Source organism: Zosterops lateralis (assembly GCF_965231275.1).
Source record: "Zosterops lateralis genome assembly, chromosome: 1".
In the NCBI taxonomy this organism is placed as follows: domain Eukaryota; kingdom Metazoa; phylum Chordata; class Aves; order Passeriformes; family Zosteropidae; genus Zosterops; species Zosterops lateralis.
This window is the reverse complement of record NC_139762.1, coordinates 112627882-112642829: the sequence shown is the minus strand read 5'-3', so window position 1 is coordinate 112642829 and position 14948 is coordinate 112627882. Positions and strand designations below refer to the sequence as shown.

General features: G+C 35.9%; 1 protein-coding gene across 1 annotated transcript in view; it reads left to right on the top strand.

Moving 5' to 3' along the window:
* The window catches only part of ALKAL1 (ALK and LTK ligand 1), a gene marked incomplete at both ends in the record, with an annotated part of 31418 nt that extends 29913 nt beyond the window's left edge, over positions 1–1505 (top strand). The window contains one exon of the mRNA XM_083856166.1: positions 1441–1505. Within this exon, the coding sequence (XP_083712292.1) occupies positions 1441–1505 (65 nt within the window). The remainder of the gene's footprint in view (positions 1–1440) is intronic.
* Positions 1506–14948: the final 13443 nt, after the last annotated feature.

The following is a 14948-nucleotide window of genomic DNA, read 5'->3' as shown; positions in this document are numbered from 1 at the left end:
GTGCTTTGGAATCTTTTCAGGATTTAACGTGAAAAAACAATGGCACTTTCTGACTGCATCACTTAGAAACACTGTGAGCAGCTGAGATGCTCTCTCACCATAGCTCAGCATCTCAGAGGATTTGGTGTTTGAAAGGGGATGAAGCAGCCCTCATCTCCATTTGCCTTTACACTTATCAGAAGCTGGAAGGTGGGAATCCATGGGTGATCCTCAAAAGATATACATACAGCTTTCTAAGTAGACTGAGGAGTAGGCAAGGCATATTTTTATTACATGATGTACAACAAAAATACCATGTTGTATGCCTTGATACATGGATCCAGAGCATGAGAATATTATTTAGACTTTTATGTATTGCCTGAGTGTTTAATTTTATTTCTAAAGAAACACAGTAATGTTATTTTTCTTCTAATTAAATAACTTTTCTTAAAGTTGAAACCAAGACTGTGTTATTGAACGGTGTGAAGAACTTATTTTTTAGTTCAACTATCAAAGCAAAATGTAAAATAAAAAGGGTGATTTAAACCACAGCAGAATATTTGTCCCTCCCTTTCATCAAGCAAACTCAAAGCAGACAATGAGTTTCATTCACCTGAAACATTCTGTTCTACAAAGAAGAGTTAAATCTTCAGATTGGTCTCCATCTTATCCATCACTCAGGCTGATCATAGCCAAGATCTTTCCCTGTATCTTTAGAGGGGTTTGATATTTTCTTTCAGTGACACCTTAGTCATCATGGGATGTCTGAGGATGAGTTATTTCCGCTACCTCTGACATGGTTATACACTGTACAAATATTTTCTGAGGAACTGAAACAATCACAGTTTTGCTGTTTGGCACAATTTATATTAAGTTTTATTAAAATACTTATCAAGCAAGTGAAGAAATTAGCACCTATGTGTTTCTTGTTAGCAAATATCAGAAAGGATAGCAGTGGTCCACTTGAACCAAGTGGTCATTTGAACCAAGGACACACGACAGAGAGATTGGAAATGTGAGGTTAGTATCTTTAGTCTGAGGATTAGGAGATGTACTTAAATGTGAAAAATATGGAATTAAATCAATATTAATACTAAATGGAGCAATAAAATGTTTTAAACAGCCTGACTTCTGACTATGCTATAGTCTGATAATTAGAACAGGCTTCCAATTAATGAGTTAAATTTCTGGTCTTCCACATCCCAGTAGGAAACTACCTGGTAGAAATTTAATTCCTGCCATCACTTGTACTTTTCCTCTAGAGCACTATGCTCTATTATGCTAAGGTACAATCTAATATTGCATCTTGCACGCATAATTTCATAATTTTCCATCAGATAACAGTTCCACTATGTAGTGTCCGAAATTCAAGTACAAACTTTATATTTTAATTTTATGCAGTTTTGTGAGGGTATCTAGCAACTGAGATTCATTATTACTGTGGGTAATTTTGTTTTATAGATTACAAAAGGTGTGCAAGATTGCTAACGAGATTAGCAATGAGCCCTTTGTGTACACAGTCCTAGGATGTTTGCTATGTAAGTATCATTTTCCTATGTAAGTATCTCATTTTCTTATTTGTTGAATGGTCTAGGGGGTTACTTTACACTTGTACCTTGTTTTCAGGTCTGCATACAAAAATGTGATATTATCAGAGTGTATCAACATGCAGCTTTGGCTTTGCAGAACTGACTGGCTCCTCCTGGAAATACGTAGAAGCACAAATACCTCTGACAAGCCCCACTGTAATTCCCTACAAGTCACTTATGGCATTGCAGTCCATAATTATGCACTGGGTGGCCTCTTACTATTCAAAATTTCAAGAAATAGTCTGCTTGGTGAAATTAAAATTTCACCAAGGACGTCATCAGCACATTAATTTCAGGCCATTCTGCAGAGGACTTTGTTGTTAATCCTTGGAAGAAACAGAATGTCTTGGTCTCAGGTCTACCAATGCAATCTTCATAGATAACCTGTCACTTCATTCATTTCTGGGACTCCTTTCATTCCCATAGTGTTTCCTAAGAATTTCTGAAAACTTAATAACCACTTCATGGTGGTGGAACGAAACTGAACATAAAGATGTGGAATGCTAAAGTTTTCACTAAATAATCTGAGGAAGAAGCCAGTCCATTCTTGTTTATGAATATAATTTCAAATATGTTAATTAAGCAGCATTGTCACTGATAAAAGTAACATCTCTTAGTCAGCTGTTGTCTGAATATTAATAAGACCATCATGCTTTCAAAGGTTAATTTGAAGATACACACACTGGTTGTTATTATTAACCACTAAAATAAATAAAATCATTGAGCTTTATTTGTTTAAATTTCTTGAAAGATTGTTTCCTTTCACACCTCCTCCTGAAAAAAAACTGCAAGCTTGGAGCTTGAGGGAGTTGTGTATGTCACTTCTTCCTGCATCAAGACTTCAATTCATACTAATCAAGAATAAGAAAAGAAGAGTAGGATATGAGTCAGTGTTAGCTGATTTGATTTCTAAGAGGAGGTGGGATTCATTTTGGTGGCTATGCTTTAAAGAATATGGCAATTTTTCAATCTTGAGAAGAGATGACATAATTTCTTTCTCTTCCCCTCTTCTTAACTATTTTCAGTCTCTTTGGCCTCTTGATTTCCAGGTCTTGCAGATGATTTTGAATATACCAAGGACAATGAACCAGAGACTGACTAGGCATCTCATTACTCTGCCTGTATCTCCTTTTCATGACTCAAGGCAAAAAAAAAAAAAAATAAAATTGGGGGGGTGCTTAAATTCCTATTTTTTTTGTAGTGTTCTCTCTTAAATCTCAGCTTTCTCAAACATCCCACCACTCTCTTACTTTCAACAGTTTTACCTTTTTAGTCTCTGTTTTTCCTTTACCTGTATCCATTTACACCTCTGGATTCATGTATCAGGGCTTTCAGAGATTTCTGGTGTTCCAAATTTTGTATTTTTCCTTTTTCTTTAAAGAGAATGAGTCAAAGATCTGCCTACACATCCACAGTACAGAAGCATCTATCTTAACCTATTTCCATCTTTAAAACATAAAAGGATCAAAATTTGCTATGATTTGCAAAGCCAGGTGTTTTAATTTGCCTGCCAAAAATACACTCAAAGACATGAAAAATAGGGAAGGAATGTTTTAAATGGTAAGCATTGCTAGTAGCTCATGTGCACTGCATTCACTTGAAGTTGTATCTAGGCCGCCTTTCTCTCTACTTTGTTAAAAATATTGAAAACATTATAGGAAAAAGCAGAGCCATGATCTGAGTGTTTCCCAGCTGTCTCTGTGCTCCCTCACACCATTCCTCCACTAACTACAGTGGATAGTTTCCATTATAAATAAGACATCCTCAGATCTTCATGTTTACTCATATCCACTGATTCTTGGAATGGAAACATTTTCTTGAGAAGGGTGAAGAGTGGCAGGAATCTCTCTCTCTTCCCTGTTAACAGGGAGTGCAACAAAGGAGTTATGTTCATCTCTCAATAACATTGCAATTCTAACATGATTCTCTGACTGCTTCTACTTCATCTTTTGGCGCAGGGGATCTGTTTTCCTTACCACTAGTGTAGAGAGGACGTGGCCAAAGATCCTGCTGCCTGTAAGAAAATATGCCTTCACTTTAACATCTCACAGAGTCTTGGAGATTCTTGGTTGCCTTGAAGAAGGAGGTTCTCTCACTTGAAGAAGTGACAGCTATTTTTAGGCCTTTTCCTGCCAATGTTAAAATAGGCTGCCTTTTCCTCATTAAAAAAAGAACTGCAGTGCTATTCTGCAAATATTTTTTTTCCTCGTCTGTAAATATTCTGGCAGACAAAGAAGATGTCGTCTTTTCCTCTTGGAAATGAACTTTTTTCTTGGGGAAAGCCAATCATCTGCCTGCGGGATCTGGTCGCGCAGGCGGTGGAGGGATGTTTCAGCACCATGGAGAGGCGCCACGCCCCGGGCAGCCGCTGGGGTGGCTCCGGGGCCGGGATAGCGGGCATATGCTGCCCTTACAGCTCTTAGGAGTTTGGGTGGGCTTGTTTTCATTTCCTGAGTCAGACCCCTGCAAATGTAAGTAAAGCATTTGATGAATGCTTTTCTGCATGTGACTCTGTGCGTGGGAAACTTCCATGCAAGGTGCAGCAGCAGTGCAAACCAGTGTGTGTTAAATTTCTTGGCACTGATGCTCAGGATTTGCCACGGCAAAACTCATTATTGTTCACAGGAGGGCAGGACCCCCTGGAATTTGAAGTTAATCTTATGATTTATGCAATCCGCAGGAAACCGTGGTTTATGAGCAGAATTTTACTAAAGCTATCTGCTTCTCTGGTTTGAAACTGGTTATAAAATGGCATGTCCTTTTCTCTTGCAGACTTTCTACCAAGGAGAGAATTCTGATTTGCCAAGAAAGTGCCTTGAAATCTTCAAAAATGGAGAAGACATCTTTTATCTTTTTGATTTACAATGTTTTGTTACTAGATGCATTTTATTTTCATATATTTGTCCGACATTCCATATTTGTGTGAAACATTATTTTATTTTGTAAATTTGTTGCCTATAGTTCAGACAAGCCAATTATTTAAATACATTGTATATGAAGAATACTAATGATATACTGATTAAATGTTATAACCGTATGCAGGGAGTTGGTAAAATTTTGCTGTTTCTCTTGTTCCGTTGTATTTACATCGTTCTGCTCAGGCTCTTACTCTCATTATTTGCACTAACTTGAAATGCAGAAGTCTGTGTAACTGAAATCTGAATAAGCTGTTAAGTGGGGAAGTTTTACTTGCCATGGAAGATATTTTATATTATGAAGGTTTGTTAATATATACGTATATATTATTGTGCATCAGAAAAAAAATTGCTCAGAAATGCACCTTGCTTTCAGGAACATTTGTATGACTATTCTGGATTTTCATCAGTTACATTTGTACCGGCACTTATGGAAAGAGTTGCAAATAATGTAAATATAAAGACTGGAAAACTGCAATGCAGTTTTGGTGGAATAAAGAATATAAAAATAAATTATTTTACAAGAGGGGTTATTTAAGTATATTAAGAGGTCACTTATACACATATTACTACATATATATTTAATCTACTGGTGAACTTGAAATAATCTTCCATGGAGAACTTCAGACTTGTGGGTTTAGTATTTTACAGCATTTCATTTTCATGAGGTAAATTTTATTCAGCCATTTATTCTTCAGCTGAATAAGGTGCAAACAAAAAATGCATCATGAATCTAGTGTGAACAACAGAAAACCTTTGCAAATATGCAAATAAAAAAGTCTAACAGAAGAAAAAATGCTTTAAAGTAAAATACCATAAATCCAAGGGGTATAATGAATGAATTTTGCTGGTGATACATCAGTCTTAAATATTTGGGAAGAATCCAAGACACAACAACTACATATCTTTATTTAAAATTGAATTGTATTGGTCACATTTGCTATCCATTTGCTATCTCATCTCTTTTACTGCAAGCCCATGTGATTGCTTTACAAAGAACCTAGTATCCAGTGAGGGTTTTATGATCAGACCCAGAGTAATTGACAACATACATTGATTACTATGCTCAAATCACATTTCTTGAGTTTAATAGTGCATTCAAGCTAATCCTTTCAGATTAAATATTATCTCTGCCCTTTCCCCACTGTGGGCTTCATGAGCCCCTTAGCTTCTATGCCCAGCACTTTTCCCTCTACAGAATAGCAGGAAAACTTTGCCCTGCGTTTCCCCAAAAAATAGCTAAGAGCTGCCTATCCGAAGGGGTTTTCTTCCTTTTTTTTGATATGTTCAGTATATTACTGCACTGAAGGTGTGCAGTGCACTCTGATGCTCTAAGCAGTCCAACCCACAACTTTTGGAAGTACTTGCTCCATTTATAGACCCTGCTAGAAGGTTGTCCTGTGCTCTTTGTATTTGTGATTAACTGGATTGGTTTTCAAACTTTCCACAATCATGTTCTTTTGGTAATAGCAAAAAAATCTAAAGTTTTCAAGTCTCCTTCTAATCTATGTTGAAAGCAATATTCATACTGAAAATTCCAGTGGTTTGAATGGTGAGGATATCTGTATCTCTGTGAGTAACATACTTCATAGAGGGATTATTGGCTGGAACGCTTCAGCAGAGGAGAAAGGATGAGGATCAGAACAGGCAATCGGGCCCCAAAAAAGCATTTTTCTTTGTCCTGCTTTGGTATTTCCACTCTGGTTTGCTAGCTTCTTGGTATAAAAACAAGTTTCTCCTTTCTTTCCTCAAAGGACTGAAAAGAATTCAAGTATTTGTGGTGTGGTTTTTTTTTTTTTTTTTTTAAATTATTTTTTCATATCTAAATTCTAATGAGAAGACCTAATTTGGGTTATTGATTAAAACTTTTGAGCTCAAATGTAATGTGCTTCAAATCTAAAGAGTTTCACTTTGAAAAAAATAAGTCTTCTTTCTAGTGAGTAGAAAAGGAATCAAATCCCTATCTTAGAGAAGATCCACAGATGTTACAAATATGCAAAGCAGAGATTAGTATGACAAGTTCAAATATTTATGAGGAGAAAAAGAAATCATGAAATAATTAAAAGGATAAAATCCCATAGTTCTTTCCCAGAAGTCATATGGCTGAGATTTTTTTTTTTTTTTCTAGAAACAAACTATTCTTTGAGACATTTGTGGCATGGATCCCTTCTTTCTGTTTGGCCCCTTTTTGATGCTCAATATCCTCTAAATAGCTGGAAATAAAACCAACTTTTCTGAACTACGCCTGTACACATTTGTTTGTCACTATACTCCATTGTAGTTTTTAGATGGAGGGATACTAAAGTTAGTAGCATAAAAATCACAAAGTAGCATAACACAATCACTGTCCTGTTTAACCTGAAATATAAGTTGTAGTCCTTCTAAAATCTGTTAATTGTCCAACATTTTAGGAATCAAGTCTAGAGGATGGTTTTTGGAAACACAGTAAAGAACCAAATGCAATAGAAACTGAGAGGAGATGATACAGTCAAGTAAACTGCAATTTTGTCATGTTCCCACATGATCGTTCTCTCTTCCAAATTTTCTTTCATTTTTTCTCCTGCAGTTGAATCAAAAAAATATTTTTGCTTCAGAAATGCTTCTGATTATGGCTTTTCCCATCACTGTGTTGTCCTTGCATGCTCAAAATTTTTTGTCTAATTTCTGTTCTGGTGGAAAGTATTGGATAGAGCCAGCATCTACAATACTGCCTCATCCCAATTTTTCACTCTGCTAAACTGTTCACCTTTTTGAAACAACTTCATTGCATCAGACTTCTGAATTACTAAAGAAAACCACTGTCAACAAATACTGTTGTTGGTCTGGCACATTGCAGAGAGGCCAACAGCAATTTAACCTGGATCTGTGTGAATGGATACTACAACCCAAAGTTCAATCTTCTGCCTTTATTGCTGAGACCATCATAATTTTTTATCAAAGCACTGTAAAAGTTTTCCAAGTCTGTGATTTGAGTGCTGCTCAAATGCAGGACAGAGATCTTATTTTCATCTCAGAGAGGTTAAAGCCACAGAATAAAACAGTGTGAGGTAAGTGTACATGAAAACAATGAACTTTTGATGATCAGTGAGGTGGAAAATGACTCCATTGTCAGCTGTCTAAATGCATCACTTGGAGATTTGACAGCATAGAGCAAGACAGCCAAGCAGAGTTTTATAAGGAACTCTTCCTGTGATGAGGGCTCTCATTGTAGAGGAGCTTTTCTAAAAAAATTAAAAGAACCCAACGCTACACATAGGAACCTAACATTTCCCACATAGGAAATTAGTGATGGTATGAACACCTTGTAAGTGTCAGAAACTGAAATTTTAGCATGGAATGAGACATTGGTTTTAAGAAGAAAATTATGCCATGGAAGACGCAAAAAATGAAAATAAGCAAAAATGTGGAAAAGATTAACTGTCAGATTCACCTTGGACACATGCACTGGTCACCTATTGTGAAAACCAGCAAAAGTGTTGGGAGAATAACTGACATGTAAAACAACAAAATGAATATATGTTCAGATCATATATAAAAGATGGCTCTGTTGGTTTTCTGAAATGCGTAAAGTCGAGACATTAGATAGATGAATACACTAGGCATAGGAAATGTAGAAATCCTAATTATTTCAATATGGTCAAAGAAACCAGCACCTCACAGACATTCTTTTCATCCCGCCTGACTCTCCTTGTCCACCATGGATCTGTAATTCACCTGGGTCTGAAGCATGCACTGGTCACTAGAAAGAGAGATGCTGCTTATAGACCTGTCCGAGCTGCCCAGCACAGGGTGGTTTGGCATGACAGACTCTGAGTTGGAACCACTGTTCAGTGCAGAAGACCAGGATGAGCAGCTGCCATGATAAGAAAGAAAGTCTCTGCCTGAAATATGTCCCACTGCTCTCACCATCCCATTATCAGGGGCTACCTGCACCGGACCTGAGCTGGGAAAGATATCTATGGAGAAGCAAAGGAGAGGTACAAATAAAAGGAGTGAGAGTAGGCAGCACTTACTGCTCTGGAGTATGGGTTTGAATTCCCTAGGCTAATATTTGCTGCTGGTCTACATTTAATTTCTTGCCTCCTCCATTAACCATATAATAGATGAACTTTTCACCCAGTCTTACCTCCTAACTGTCTCTATGAATATGAAAGTCTTATCCTCTGCTCACAGATATATTAAAAAAATCAAATATAATAAATAAAATTATTATTATTGTTATCAAATATTACCATTAGAAGTCCACCAAAAAAGAATGCAGTGCAAATATTTTGTGAATATTTGTAGCTTCACTGTAAGATGATAATTCTTAAATATTTTGACAGACAAATTGATACCATTTGATAACATGGTTTTTACTTTCACACCCAAGGATGAGTATTTTTTTAACCATACCAGAATCACTTTACTATCCATGTAGAGTGTTATCAATGTAATTACACTACACACCATAATGAGTGTAATTAATTTAGCTTTTGTGCTCTTTTGGTCTTATCACTCCTGTAATTCTATAGAAGTGCAGTAATTCTGCCCCTTGCTTAAGTAGTTGATTCATTTGCTTGCTTGAGCATCAGAAAATTTTTGTGCCTTCTGTTACAGACATTTCTTCTAAAATGAATAGTCCTGTCAACTGGAATTGCTGTCCATTTTTGCATTGAATATGGTAATTTTTGTGTTTTATATATGCAGCAACAAGTTCAAGGAATAATTACCAACTCATTTGCTACAACAAAACTGTTCTCTTTATTTGAAATATTCACTGATGGTCATGTACCTTCACTTATGAAGCACTTTTTGCAGTAGTCTTCTATTCTCTGCAATATGAACTCCATTTATGCTATTTGTTTCCCTTAGAACTCATTGTCTAAGTAGTATATAAATTAAATATTTCCAGTTTGTGTAATGGATATTTCTTTCCTAGTAACACTCCCTTCAGTTAGAGTTGAACAAAGAATTTATATTTTCACGGAAATATTCCACTTCCATATCTCAAAAAATGTTAGCTTGAAGCCCATAATTATATCTGTACATAAAATGCAATATAACTTTTCTCATATGCATTGTTTTGTGATTATCCAGGTTAAATTTACTGTTTTCATTGTTTCTGTGTCACTCAGTATCTTAAGGTCTGGTAGGAATATTTTACAGGCTAGCTTTCGTCTTTGGTACCCAAAGCGAGTTGTTATCATCAACAAAAGTACTTAAAATTGGTCAATTTTTGTTTGTGCTTCATTAGAGAGGGGTGTATTTTGCATTTGGTCATAAGAGAGGCCTAAGAAACCAAACAAACTGCAGCCTTTTCTTTCTTTTCCATTTTGAACCCTGCCTCTCCCAATAAGTATGTCCTTGCCTTATGATGTTCTCCCTGCTTCAACTAGAAGATATGAGGATCTATATAACTCATACATCCCTGAATGCCACTTTGAGTGCTAGGTAGTGCTATATGGAAATGCCACTTAAAGTTTTTGAGTTTTTGTGTCTCTAAACTTCTGTGAGCTTGAGCTATTTAGGGCTTTCAATGGAAACAATTTCTCCTCATTGATGATCTCCACATCCTTACTGCCATACCCGTACAGCATCAATCACTAATTCCTTGGTGTAATTTGCTGCCTGAAAAGTCTGTATGAAGATGTACTCTATGGCACTTGACTATGAACAAACTCCAGGATGACATTTTGAAAGTATAACATCCTGAATAAGATTCTCAGATTCTGAGAGAGCCTTATAATGGCAGTTTTAAACACTTTTTTTTTTTAATAGGGGTCACCATTATATTTATCCAATTATGTTAATTAAAAGATTATAAGATGCCTTTGTCTAATAGGTTAATTCTGCATCTTAAGAGGTCTCTCCCACTCATACACCTGAGAAAAAAAGCAAAAAATAGCACTTATGACATCAGAAAATGAAGTTTGCAAGATGGGGGAAAAGGGTCTTAAGTGTTACCTGCTCCTTAAGAGTTCCTTCATCTTTTCCATACCCTGAGAGTAACTTATACCTCTCTTCCACGAATTTTACAGCTTTCAGGGCACATTACCCAGGCTCATGGTTTATTTACAGGTGGTAACCAGAGACAAAGTATGAAAAGGCTGCTTCAGAACACTAGAGGTTTGAACAAGCCCAGTCACACACAGACCTAGGAAACACAGCAGACTGACACCTATGAAGCACCGTCTTATATTTTGTTCTCACTTGAACAACAGGGATGTGTTTTTAAGTTGTTCTGGGGCTGAATTGCTCTTGGTGAGACTGGATTTTGTCAATTTATGGAGCTGTAATGCATTTTCCCAAATGAAATAAGTGTATCCATGCTTGAATTCTTGCAGTCAATCCATACAGGGTCTCATGGCTGGAGGTTGACACCAAACCGAGTGTCAGAGTTCTGAGGAACCTGCCTTGCTCTCCACTGTCTGATATCCTCAGGCCAGGATGGATAACAGTTCTTCAAGCCCAATGCAAATCTAATGAAGAGTGTCAGAGTCACTGTCACTGCTTTGCTTAGAGAAGGCTTTGGGTTGAGACTTTTTTCTAGCAATTTTTCATTAAGACTTGATGGCATCAATAATAGAGGAAGTTTGAGAGAATTCTCTTTCCAGTTTTCCACATTGTATAATAACAAGAAACACCTATCAGGTCACATCGTATCTTTTCATCACCATACTAATTTTTGGAGAAGCATAAAAAAATCTTGTAGACTTAATAGCACAATACAAAGCAACATTTTAGTCATTGCTTTTAGTTTATTAGACTCCAACTGAACTAGAATCTTGTTAGACTTAAAGAGATCCTGGAGACCCCACAGTATGGTGAAGACTAATGTGCTTTGCAAGAGAAGTAATCTTTGTTTTCATGTGTATAAGTTATTATTGGAAAGAATAGAGATGAATTCCAGACTGGCTTATGTTTGAAAGGAAGGAATGATTGTTAGAACTCCAAAAAATTTATTATATGCCTTTACATTTGTAAACAGAAATGAAATAGATACCAATGGAAACACTCCTCTGAGTTAGTCAGGGAAGAGGAAAGAAACCTATGAAAAAGTGGTCATGGAAATGACAAGATCTCCTGGAAATGATTAACATACAAAATCTAAATAGAAGGCATTCTAGAGCTCTGGAGGGGGAAGTACAGGGCAAATTACACTTCAGAAAAAAGGGAGTTGAAGATAACATGACTGAGTGACACAATGTATTGTGCAAATAGAAATTTTAGAGTGTACTTATCTTTTTCCTAACTAAAAGAAAAAACAAAAACAAAAACAAAAACGTAACGAAATAAGAAACACTAGGAGCTTTCAGACATATCCAAGGCAATGGCAATTTCTCATATGGGAACTGTCAAATACCTGCTGTCTCAGGTGTAGGTTTAGTAATAAGCATCCTCTTTTGGTCAATAAAATGCAATCCTTTTGGTTTACTTTAATTTTACTTCTTCATCATAAAATAGTGAATTATGTTATTATTTAACATTAGTAATAGATGTGATGAGAGGACAGGGAAGAGCAGAGAAAAAGGTATATGAAATTTTCAGAGGAGTCTAGAGGACTAGAGAGTGCATATTCCAAGGCTTCTTTCCAGTTGGTGCTCTGCCCAGAATAGAAAACCCTAAACCAGAACCACATTATGTGAAGCTGCTTCAATAAATCTGGCTTAAACAAGTGTTTAAGTTTATTAAGACTTCACTGCCTAAAAGCTGCTTGGAATTATTGCTACAGCTGGGTTATAACATTCTCTCACTGGTCCAGTACTCTTTCCTCCATGGAAATCTCATAACTTACATCTACTTCATCATGATGATTGATAGCTTTGAGCCAAAGGAGGCACATGTACGATAATATTTTTGTCAAGTGGAATTTTTATTTTTAAATTAATGTAAGGTCTAATAATAACTGGCAACATGATATTTGCAAAATATCTCTAAGAAGATGAAATCTAGTCAAAAACTTCCACTAGAAGAAGCTGTCTGTACAGTAAATCTGTCATTCCTAAATAGAATTCCTGTCGCTTTTTAACTGAAGTAATGCAATGGTTAGAAAAAATCTTGGAGGTGACCTTGAGACTCGATTCACACTCTATAAGATCTAGAACTCCTCTTAACTGATAAAAGTTAGATTAATTTGTTTTATGTTTTGATATCTATTCATATGGAAAAGGGGCGCTGGAGAATGGGAAGAAAATGTTGAGACTTGCTTGGGCATAGCTAAACCAGTAACGGCGCAGGTTTTAACTAAGATATTCTGATCCCACACATCTTAGAAAGTCCATTCTGATTTTAAGTGTCACAGTGTTTTTGTGGCTGTAGCCTTTGTTAAAAATTATATACTCTCTACCTTTTTTTACCACCTCCCAGAGCAAACTTGAGTATGTAAATAAGCAGAGAAGTGCAGTTTGTTTTAACAGGCTGAGAGTCTGGAGGAACAGATTAGAAGTGGGAGGAGAGCATGTCTATTCGGTTCACTGCCTCGCAGTCTAGGAGATCCTAACTGACAATGACTAAATTAGGAGCCCAACGTGAAATAAAGACACTGTTCAGACTTTTCCCCCCAAAGTGTAGACACGTTTATCCATCTGAGTTTTATGTGCTTCATTGGGTGAATTCAATCAACTTCTTTTTAAAAAGGCAATACGAGCTCTTTTTTCCCTCAACCTCACTTATATTTTTCTTTCTATGCTCTATCTATGACAAAATCTGCATTTTGTCTTTGTAGACAGATTGTAAACAGCTGACAGGCTGATCTGAAATGAACTGCCAGTGACAACTCATTATTAGTTGGGAGAGTTTTTGAAAAGGAGGTCCACATCAACTAATGTTTTCAAAATTTATTAAATATTTTTGATTTATGATTTGGAACTATGAAGTTATTGCTGGTAACATTCATATAAAGTAATCACAAAAATATAATCATATGCATTATTTGATATCCAGACTGATTTATAAGACAGGCCTGATTTAATATTGCATTAATATTTGCAAAACTAAGGTTACACATGTAGAAATATGGAATACAGATCATAAATACAGAATGAAGAATTATTTCCTGAAAACCCTGGGAAGAGTTCTAGTTCATATTAGGTGTGCTAAGAAGTTTTTTACTGAGAGAAAAAAGTGGTGCTACCTTTGTGATATGTTGCATCACAGTGTTTAACTTATCTTTTTACCTCCATATCTGTAGTTTATCTGTACAGCTTCAAGAAATGTAGATTTGTTGCATAAGTGGAGAGAGAGCAGGGACAGAATACAAATGTCTGGGAGCTGGAAAGTATACATTAGAATGACAGAATTCAAGGGCTCAATCTGCCTAGTTGATTTTTAAAAGCTACCAATTAATGAATAGATTTCCATGTTTAATTACTTTCCCAAGAGTAAGGCACAAAGGGACTTCATAAATTTGTATGGAGAGGTACAATAAAGACTAAAAGCTGGAAGCTGGTGTTATGCAGATTTAAATTTAGAATGGCCTTAAATCACTAATGATCTGTGAAAAAAAAGTTAATCTATTGAGGTATGTTGGATTTTCTGGGAGCATTAGGAAATAATTAAAAATGGAGGGTTTTCAAAAAAATGTACTAGGATCATTCATAAGTTCTTAGACTTAGTAAGTAGCTAAACGTATTAAGATGTATTGGCCTGAAACACATAGAAATTTGGATAATCTAATGATCCTTTCTGGCCTTAAAGCTTATGCTTTTTACTCTGCCCATTTCTTTCTGAATAAGACTTCAGGAGACTGGCAATGGCTATAGTCTTTAATTAGGAAATCCTGTAAAAATTTTTAGGCCTACCTCTTTCTGCAAGAAAATGAAGAGTTTTTGATGCTGTACTGATAGCATAGAGATAACCTTGGTGTATCTGAAATTTCAGTTGCAAAGTCGGAAATGAAATTTCTGTCAGAAACTTTTTTGTTCTTCCAGGATAAATCATGAAAAAACTATTTTGAATGACAATTCTCCTCCCTTATTCTCCAAACTATTAAAATTAAGTTTGTTTCTTGACAGCTTTTTTCTATACACAGAACAGACAGGAACAAGCCAACTATCCTTGCTATATGACTGAATTAATAGGTAATGAGATATTTCATAGTTTTGGCTTTCCCTCTTAGTGGCTGTGTGTGTGACTGGAGATCAGATAGAGAGAACTGTTTTTTGTAACTTCACTTTTTCTGAAATTGACAGAACACAGTGAATGTTTCTTTTTTATTTAAAAATTTTTAAAACACTTGCATGCTTTCCCAACATCACTTTAATGCTGTACTCAGTAACTTTGAGTAGTTATGTGAGTCTTGGATTAATGCTGGACAGCGAAATGGAAAAGACAATGTCTCTCCAGAGTGGTACAAACTGCAAACCACCCAGGAATTCTTGCTGTATGTGACATACTAAATTACCTGTGGATGAAAACCAGGCTATGACTAAAACTTCCTATTCAATAATTTTGTAAAAAATAAAGATGTCTAGTATTTTAAAGA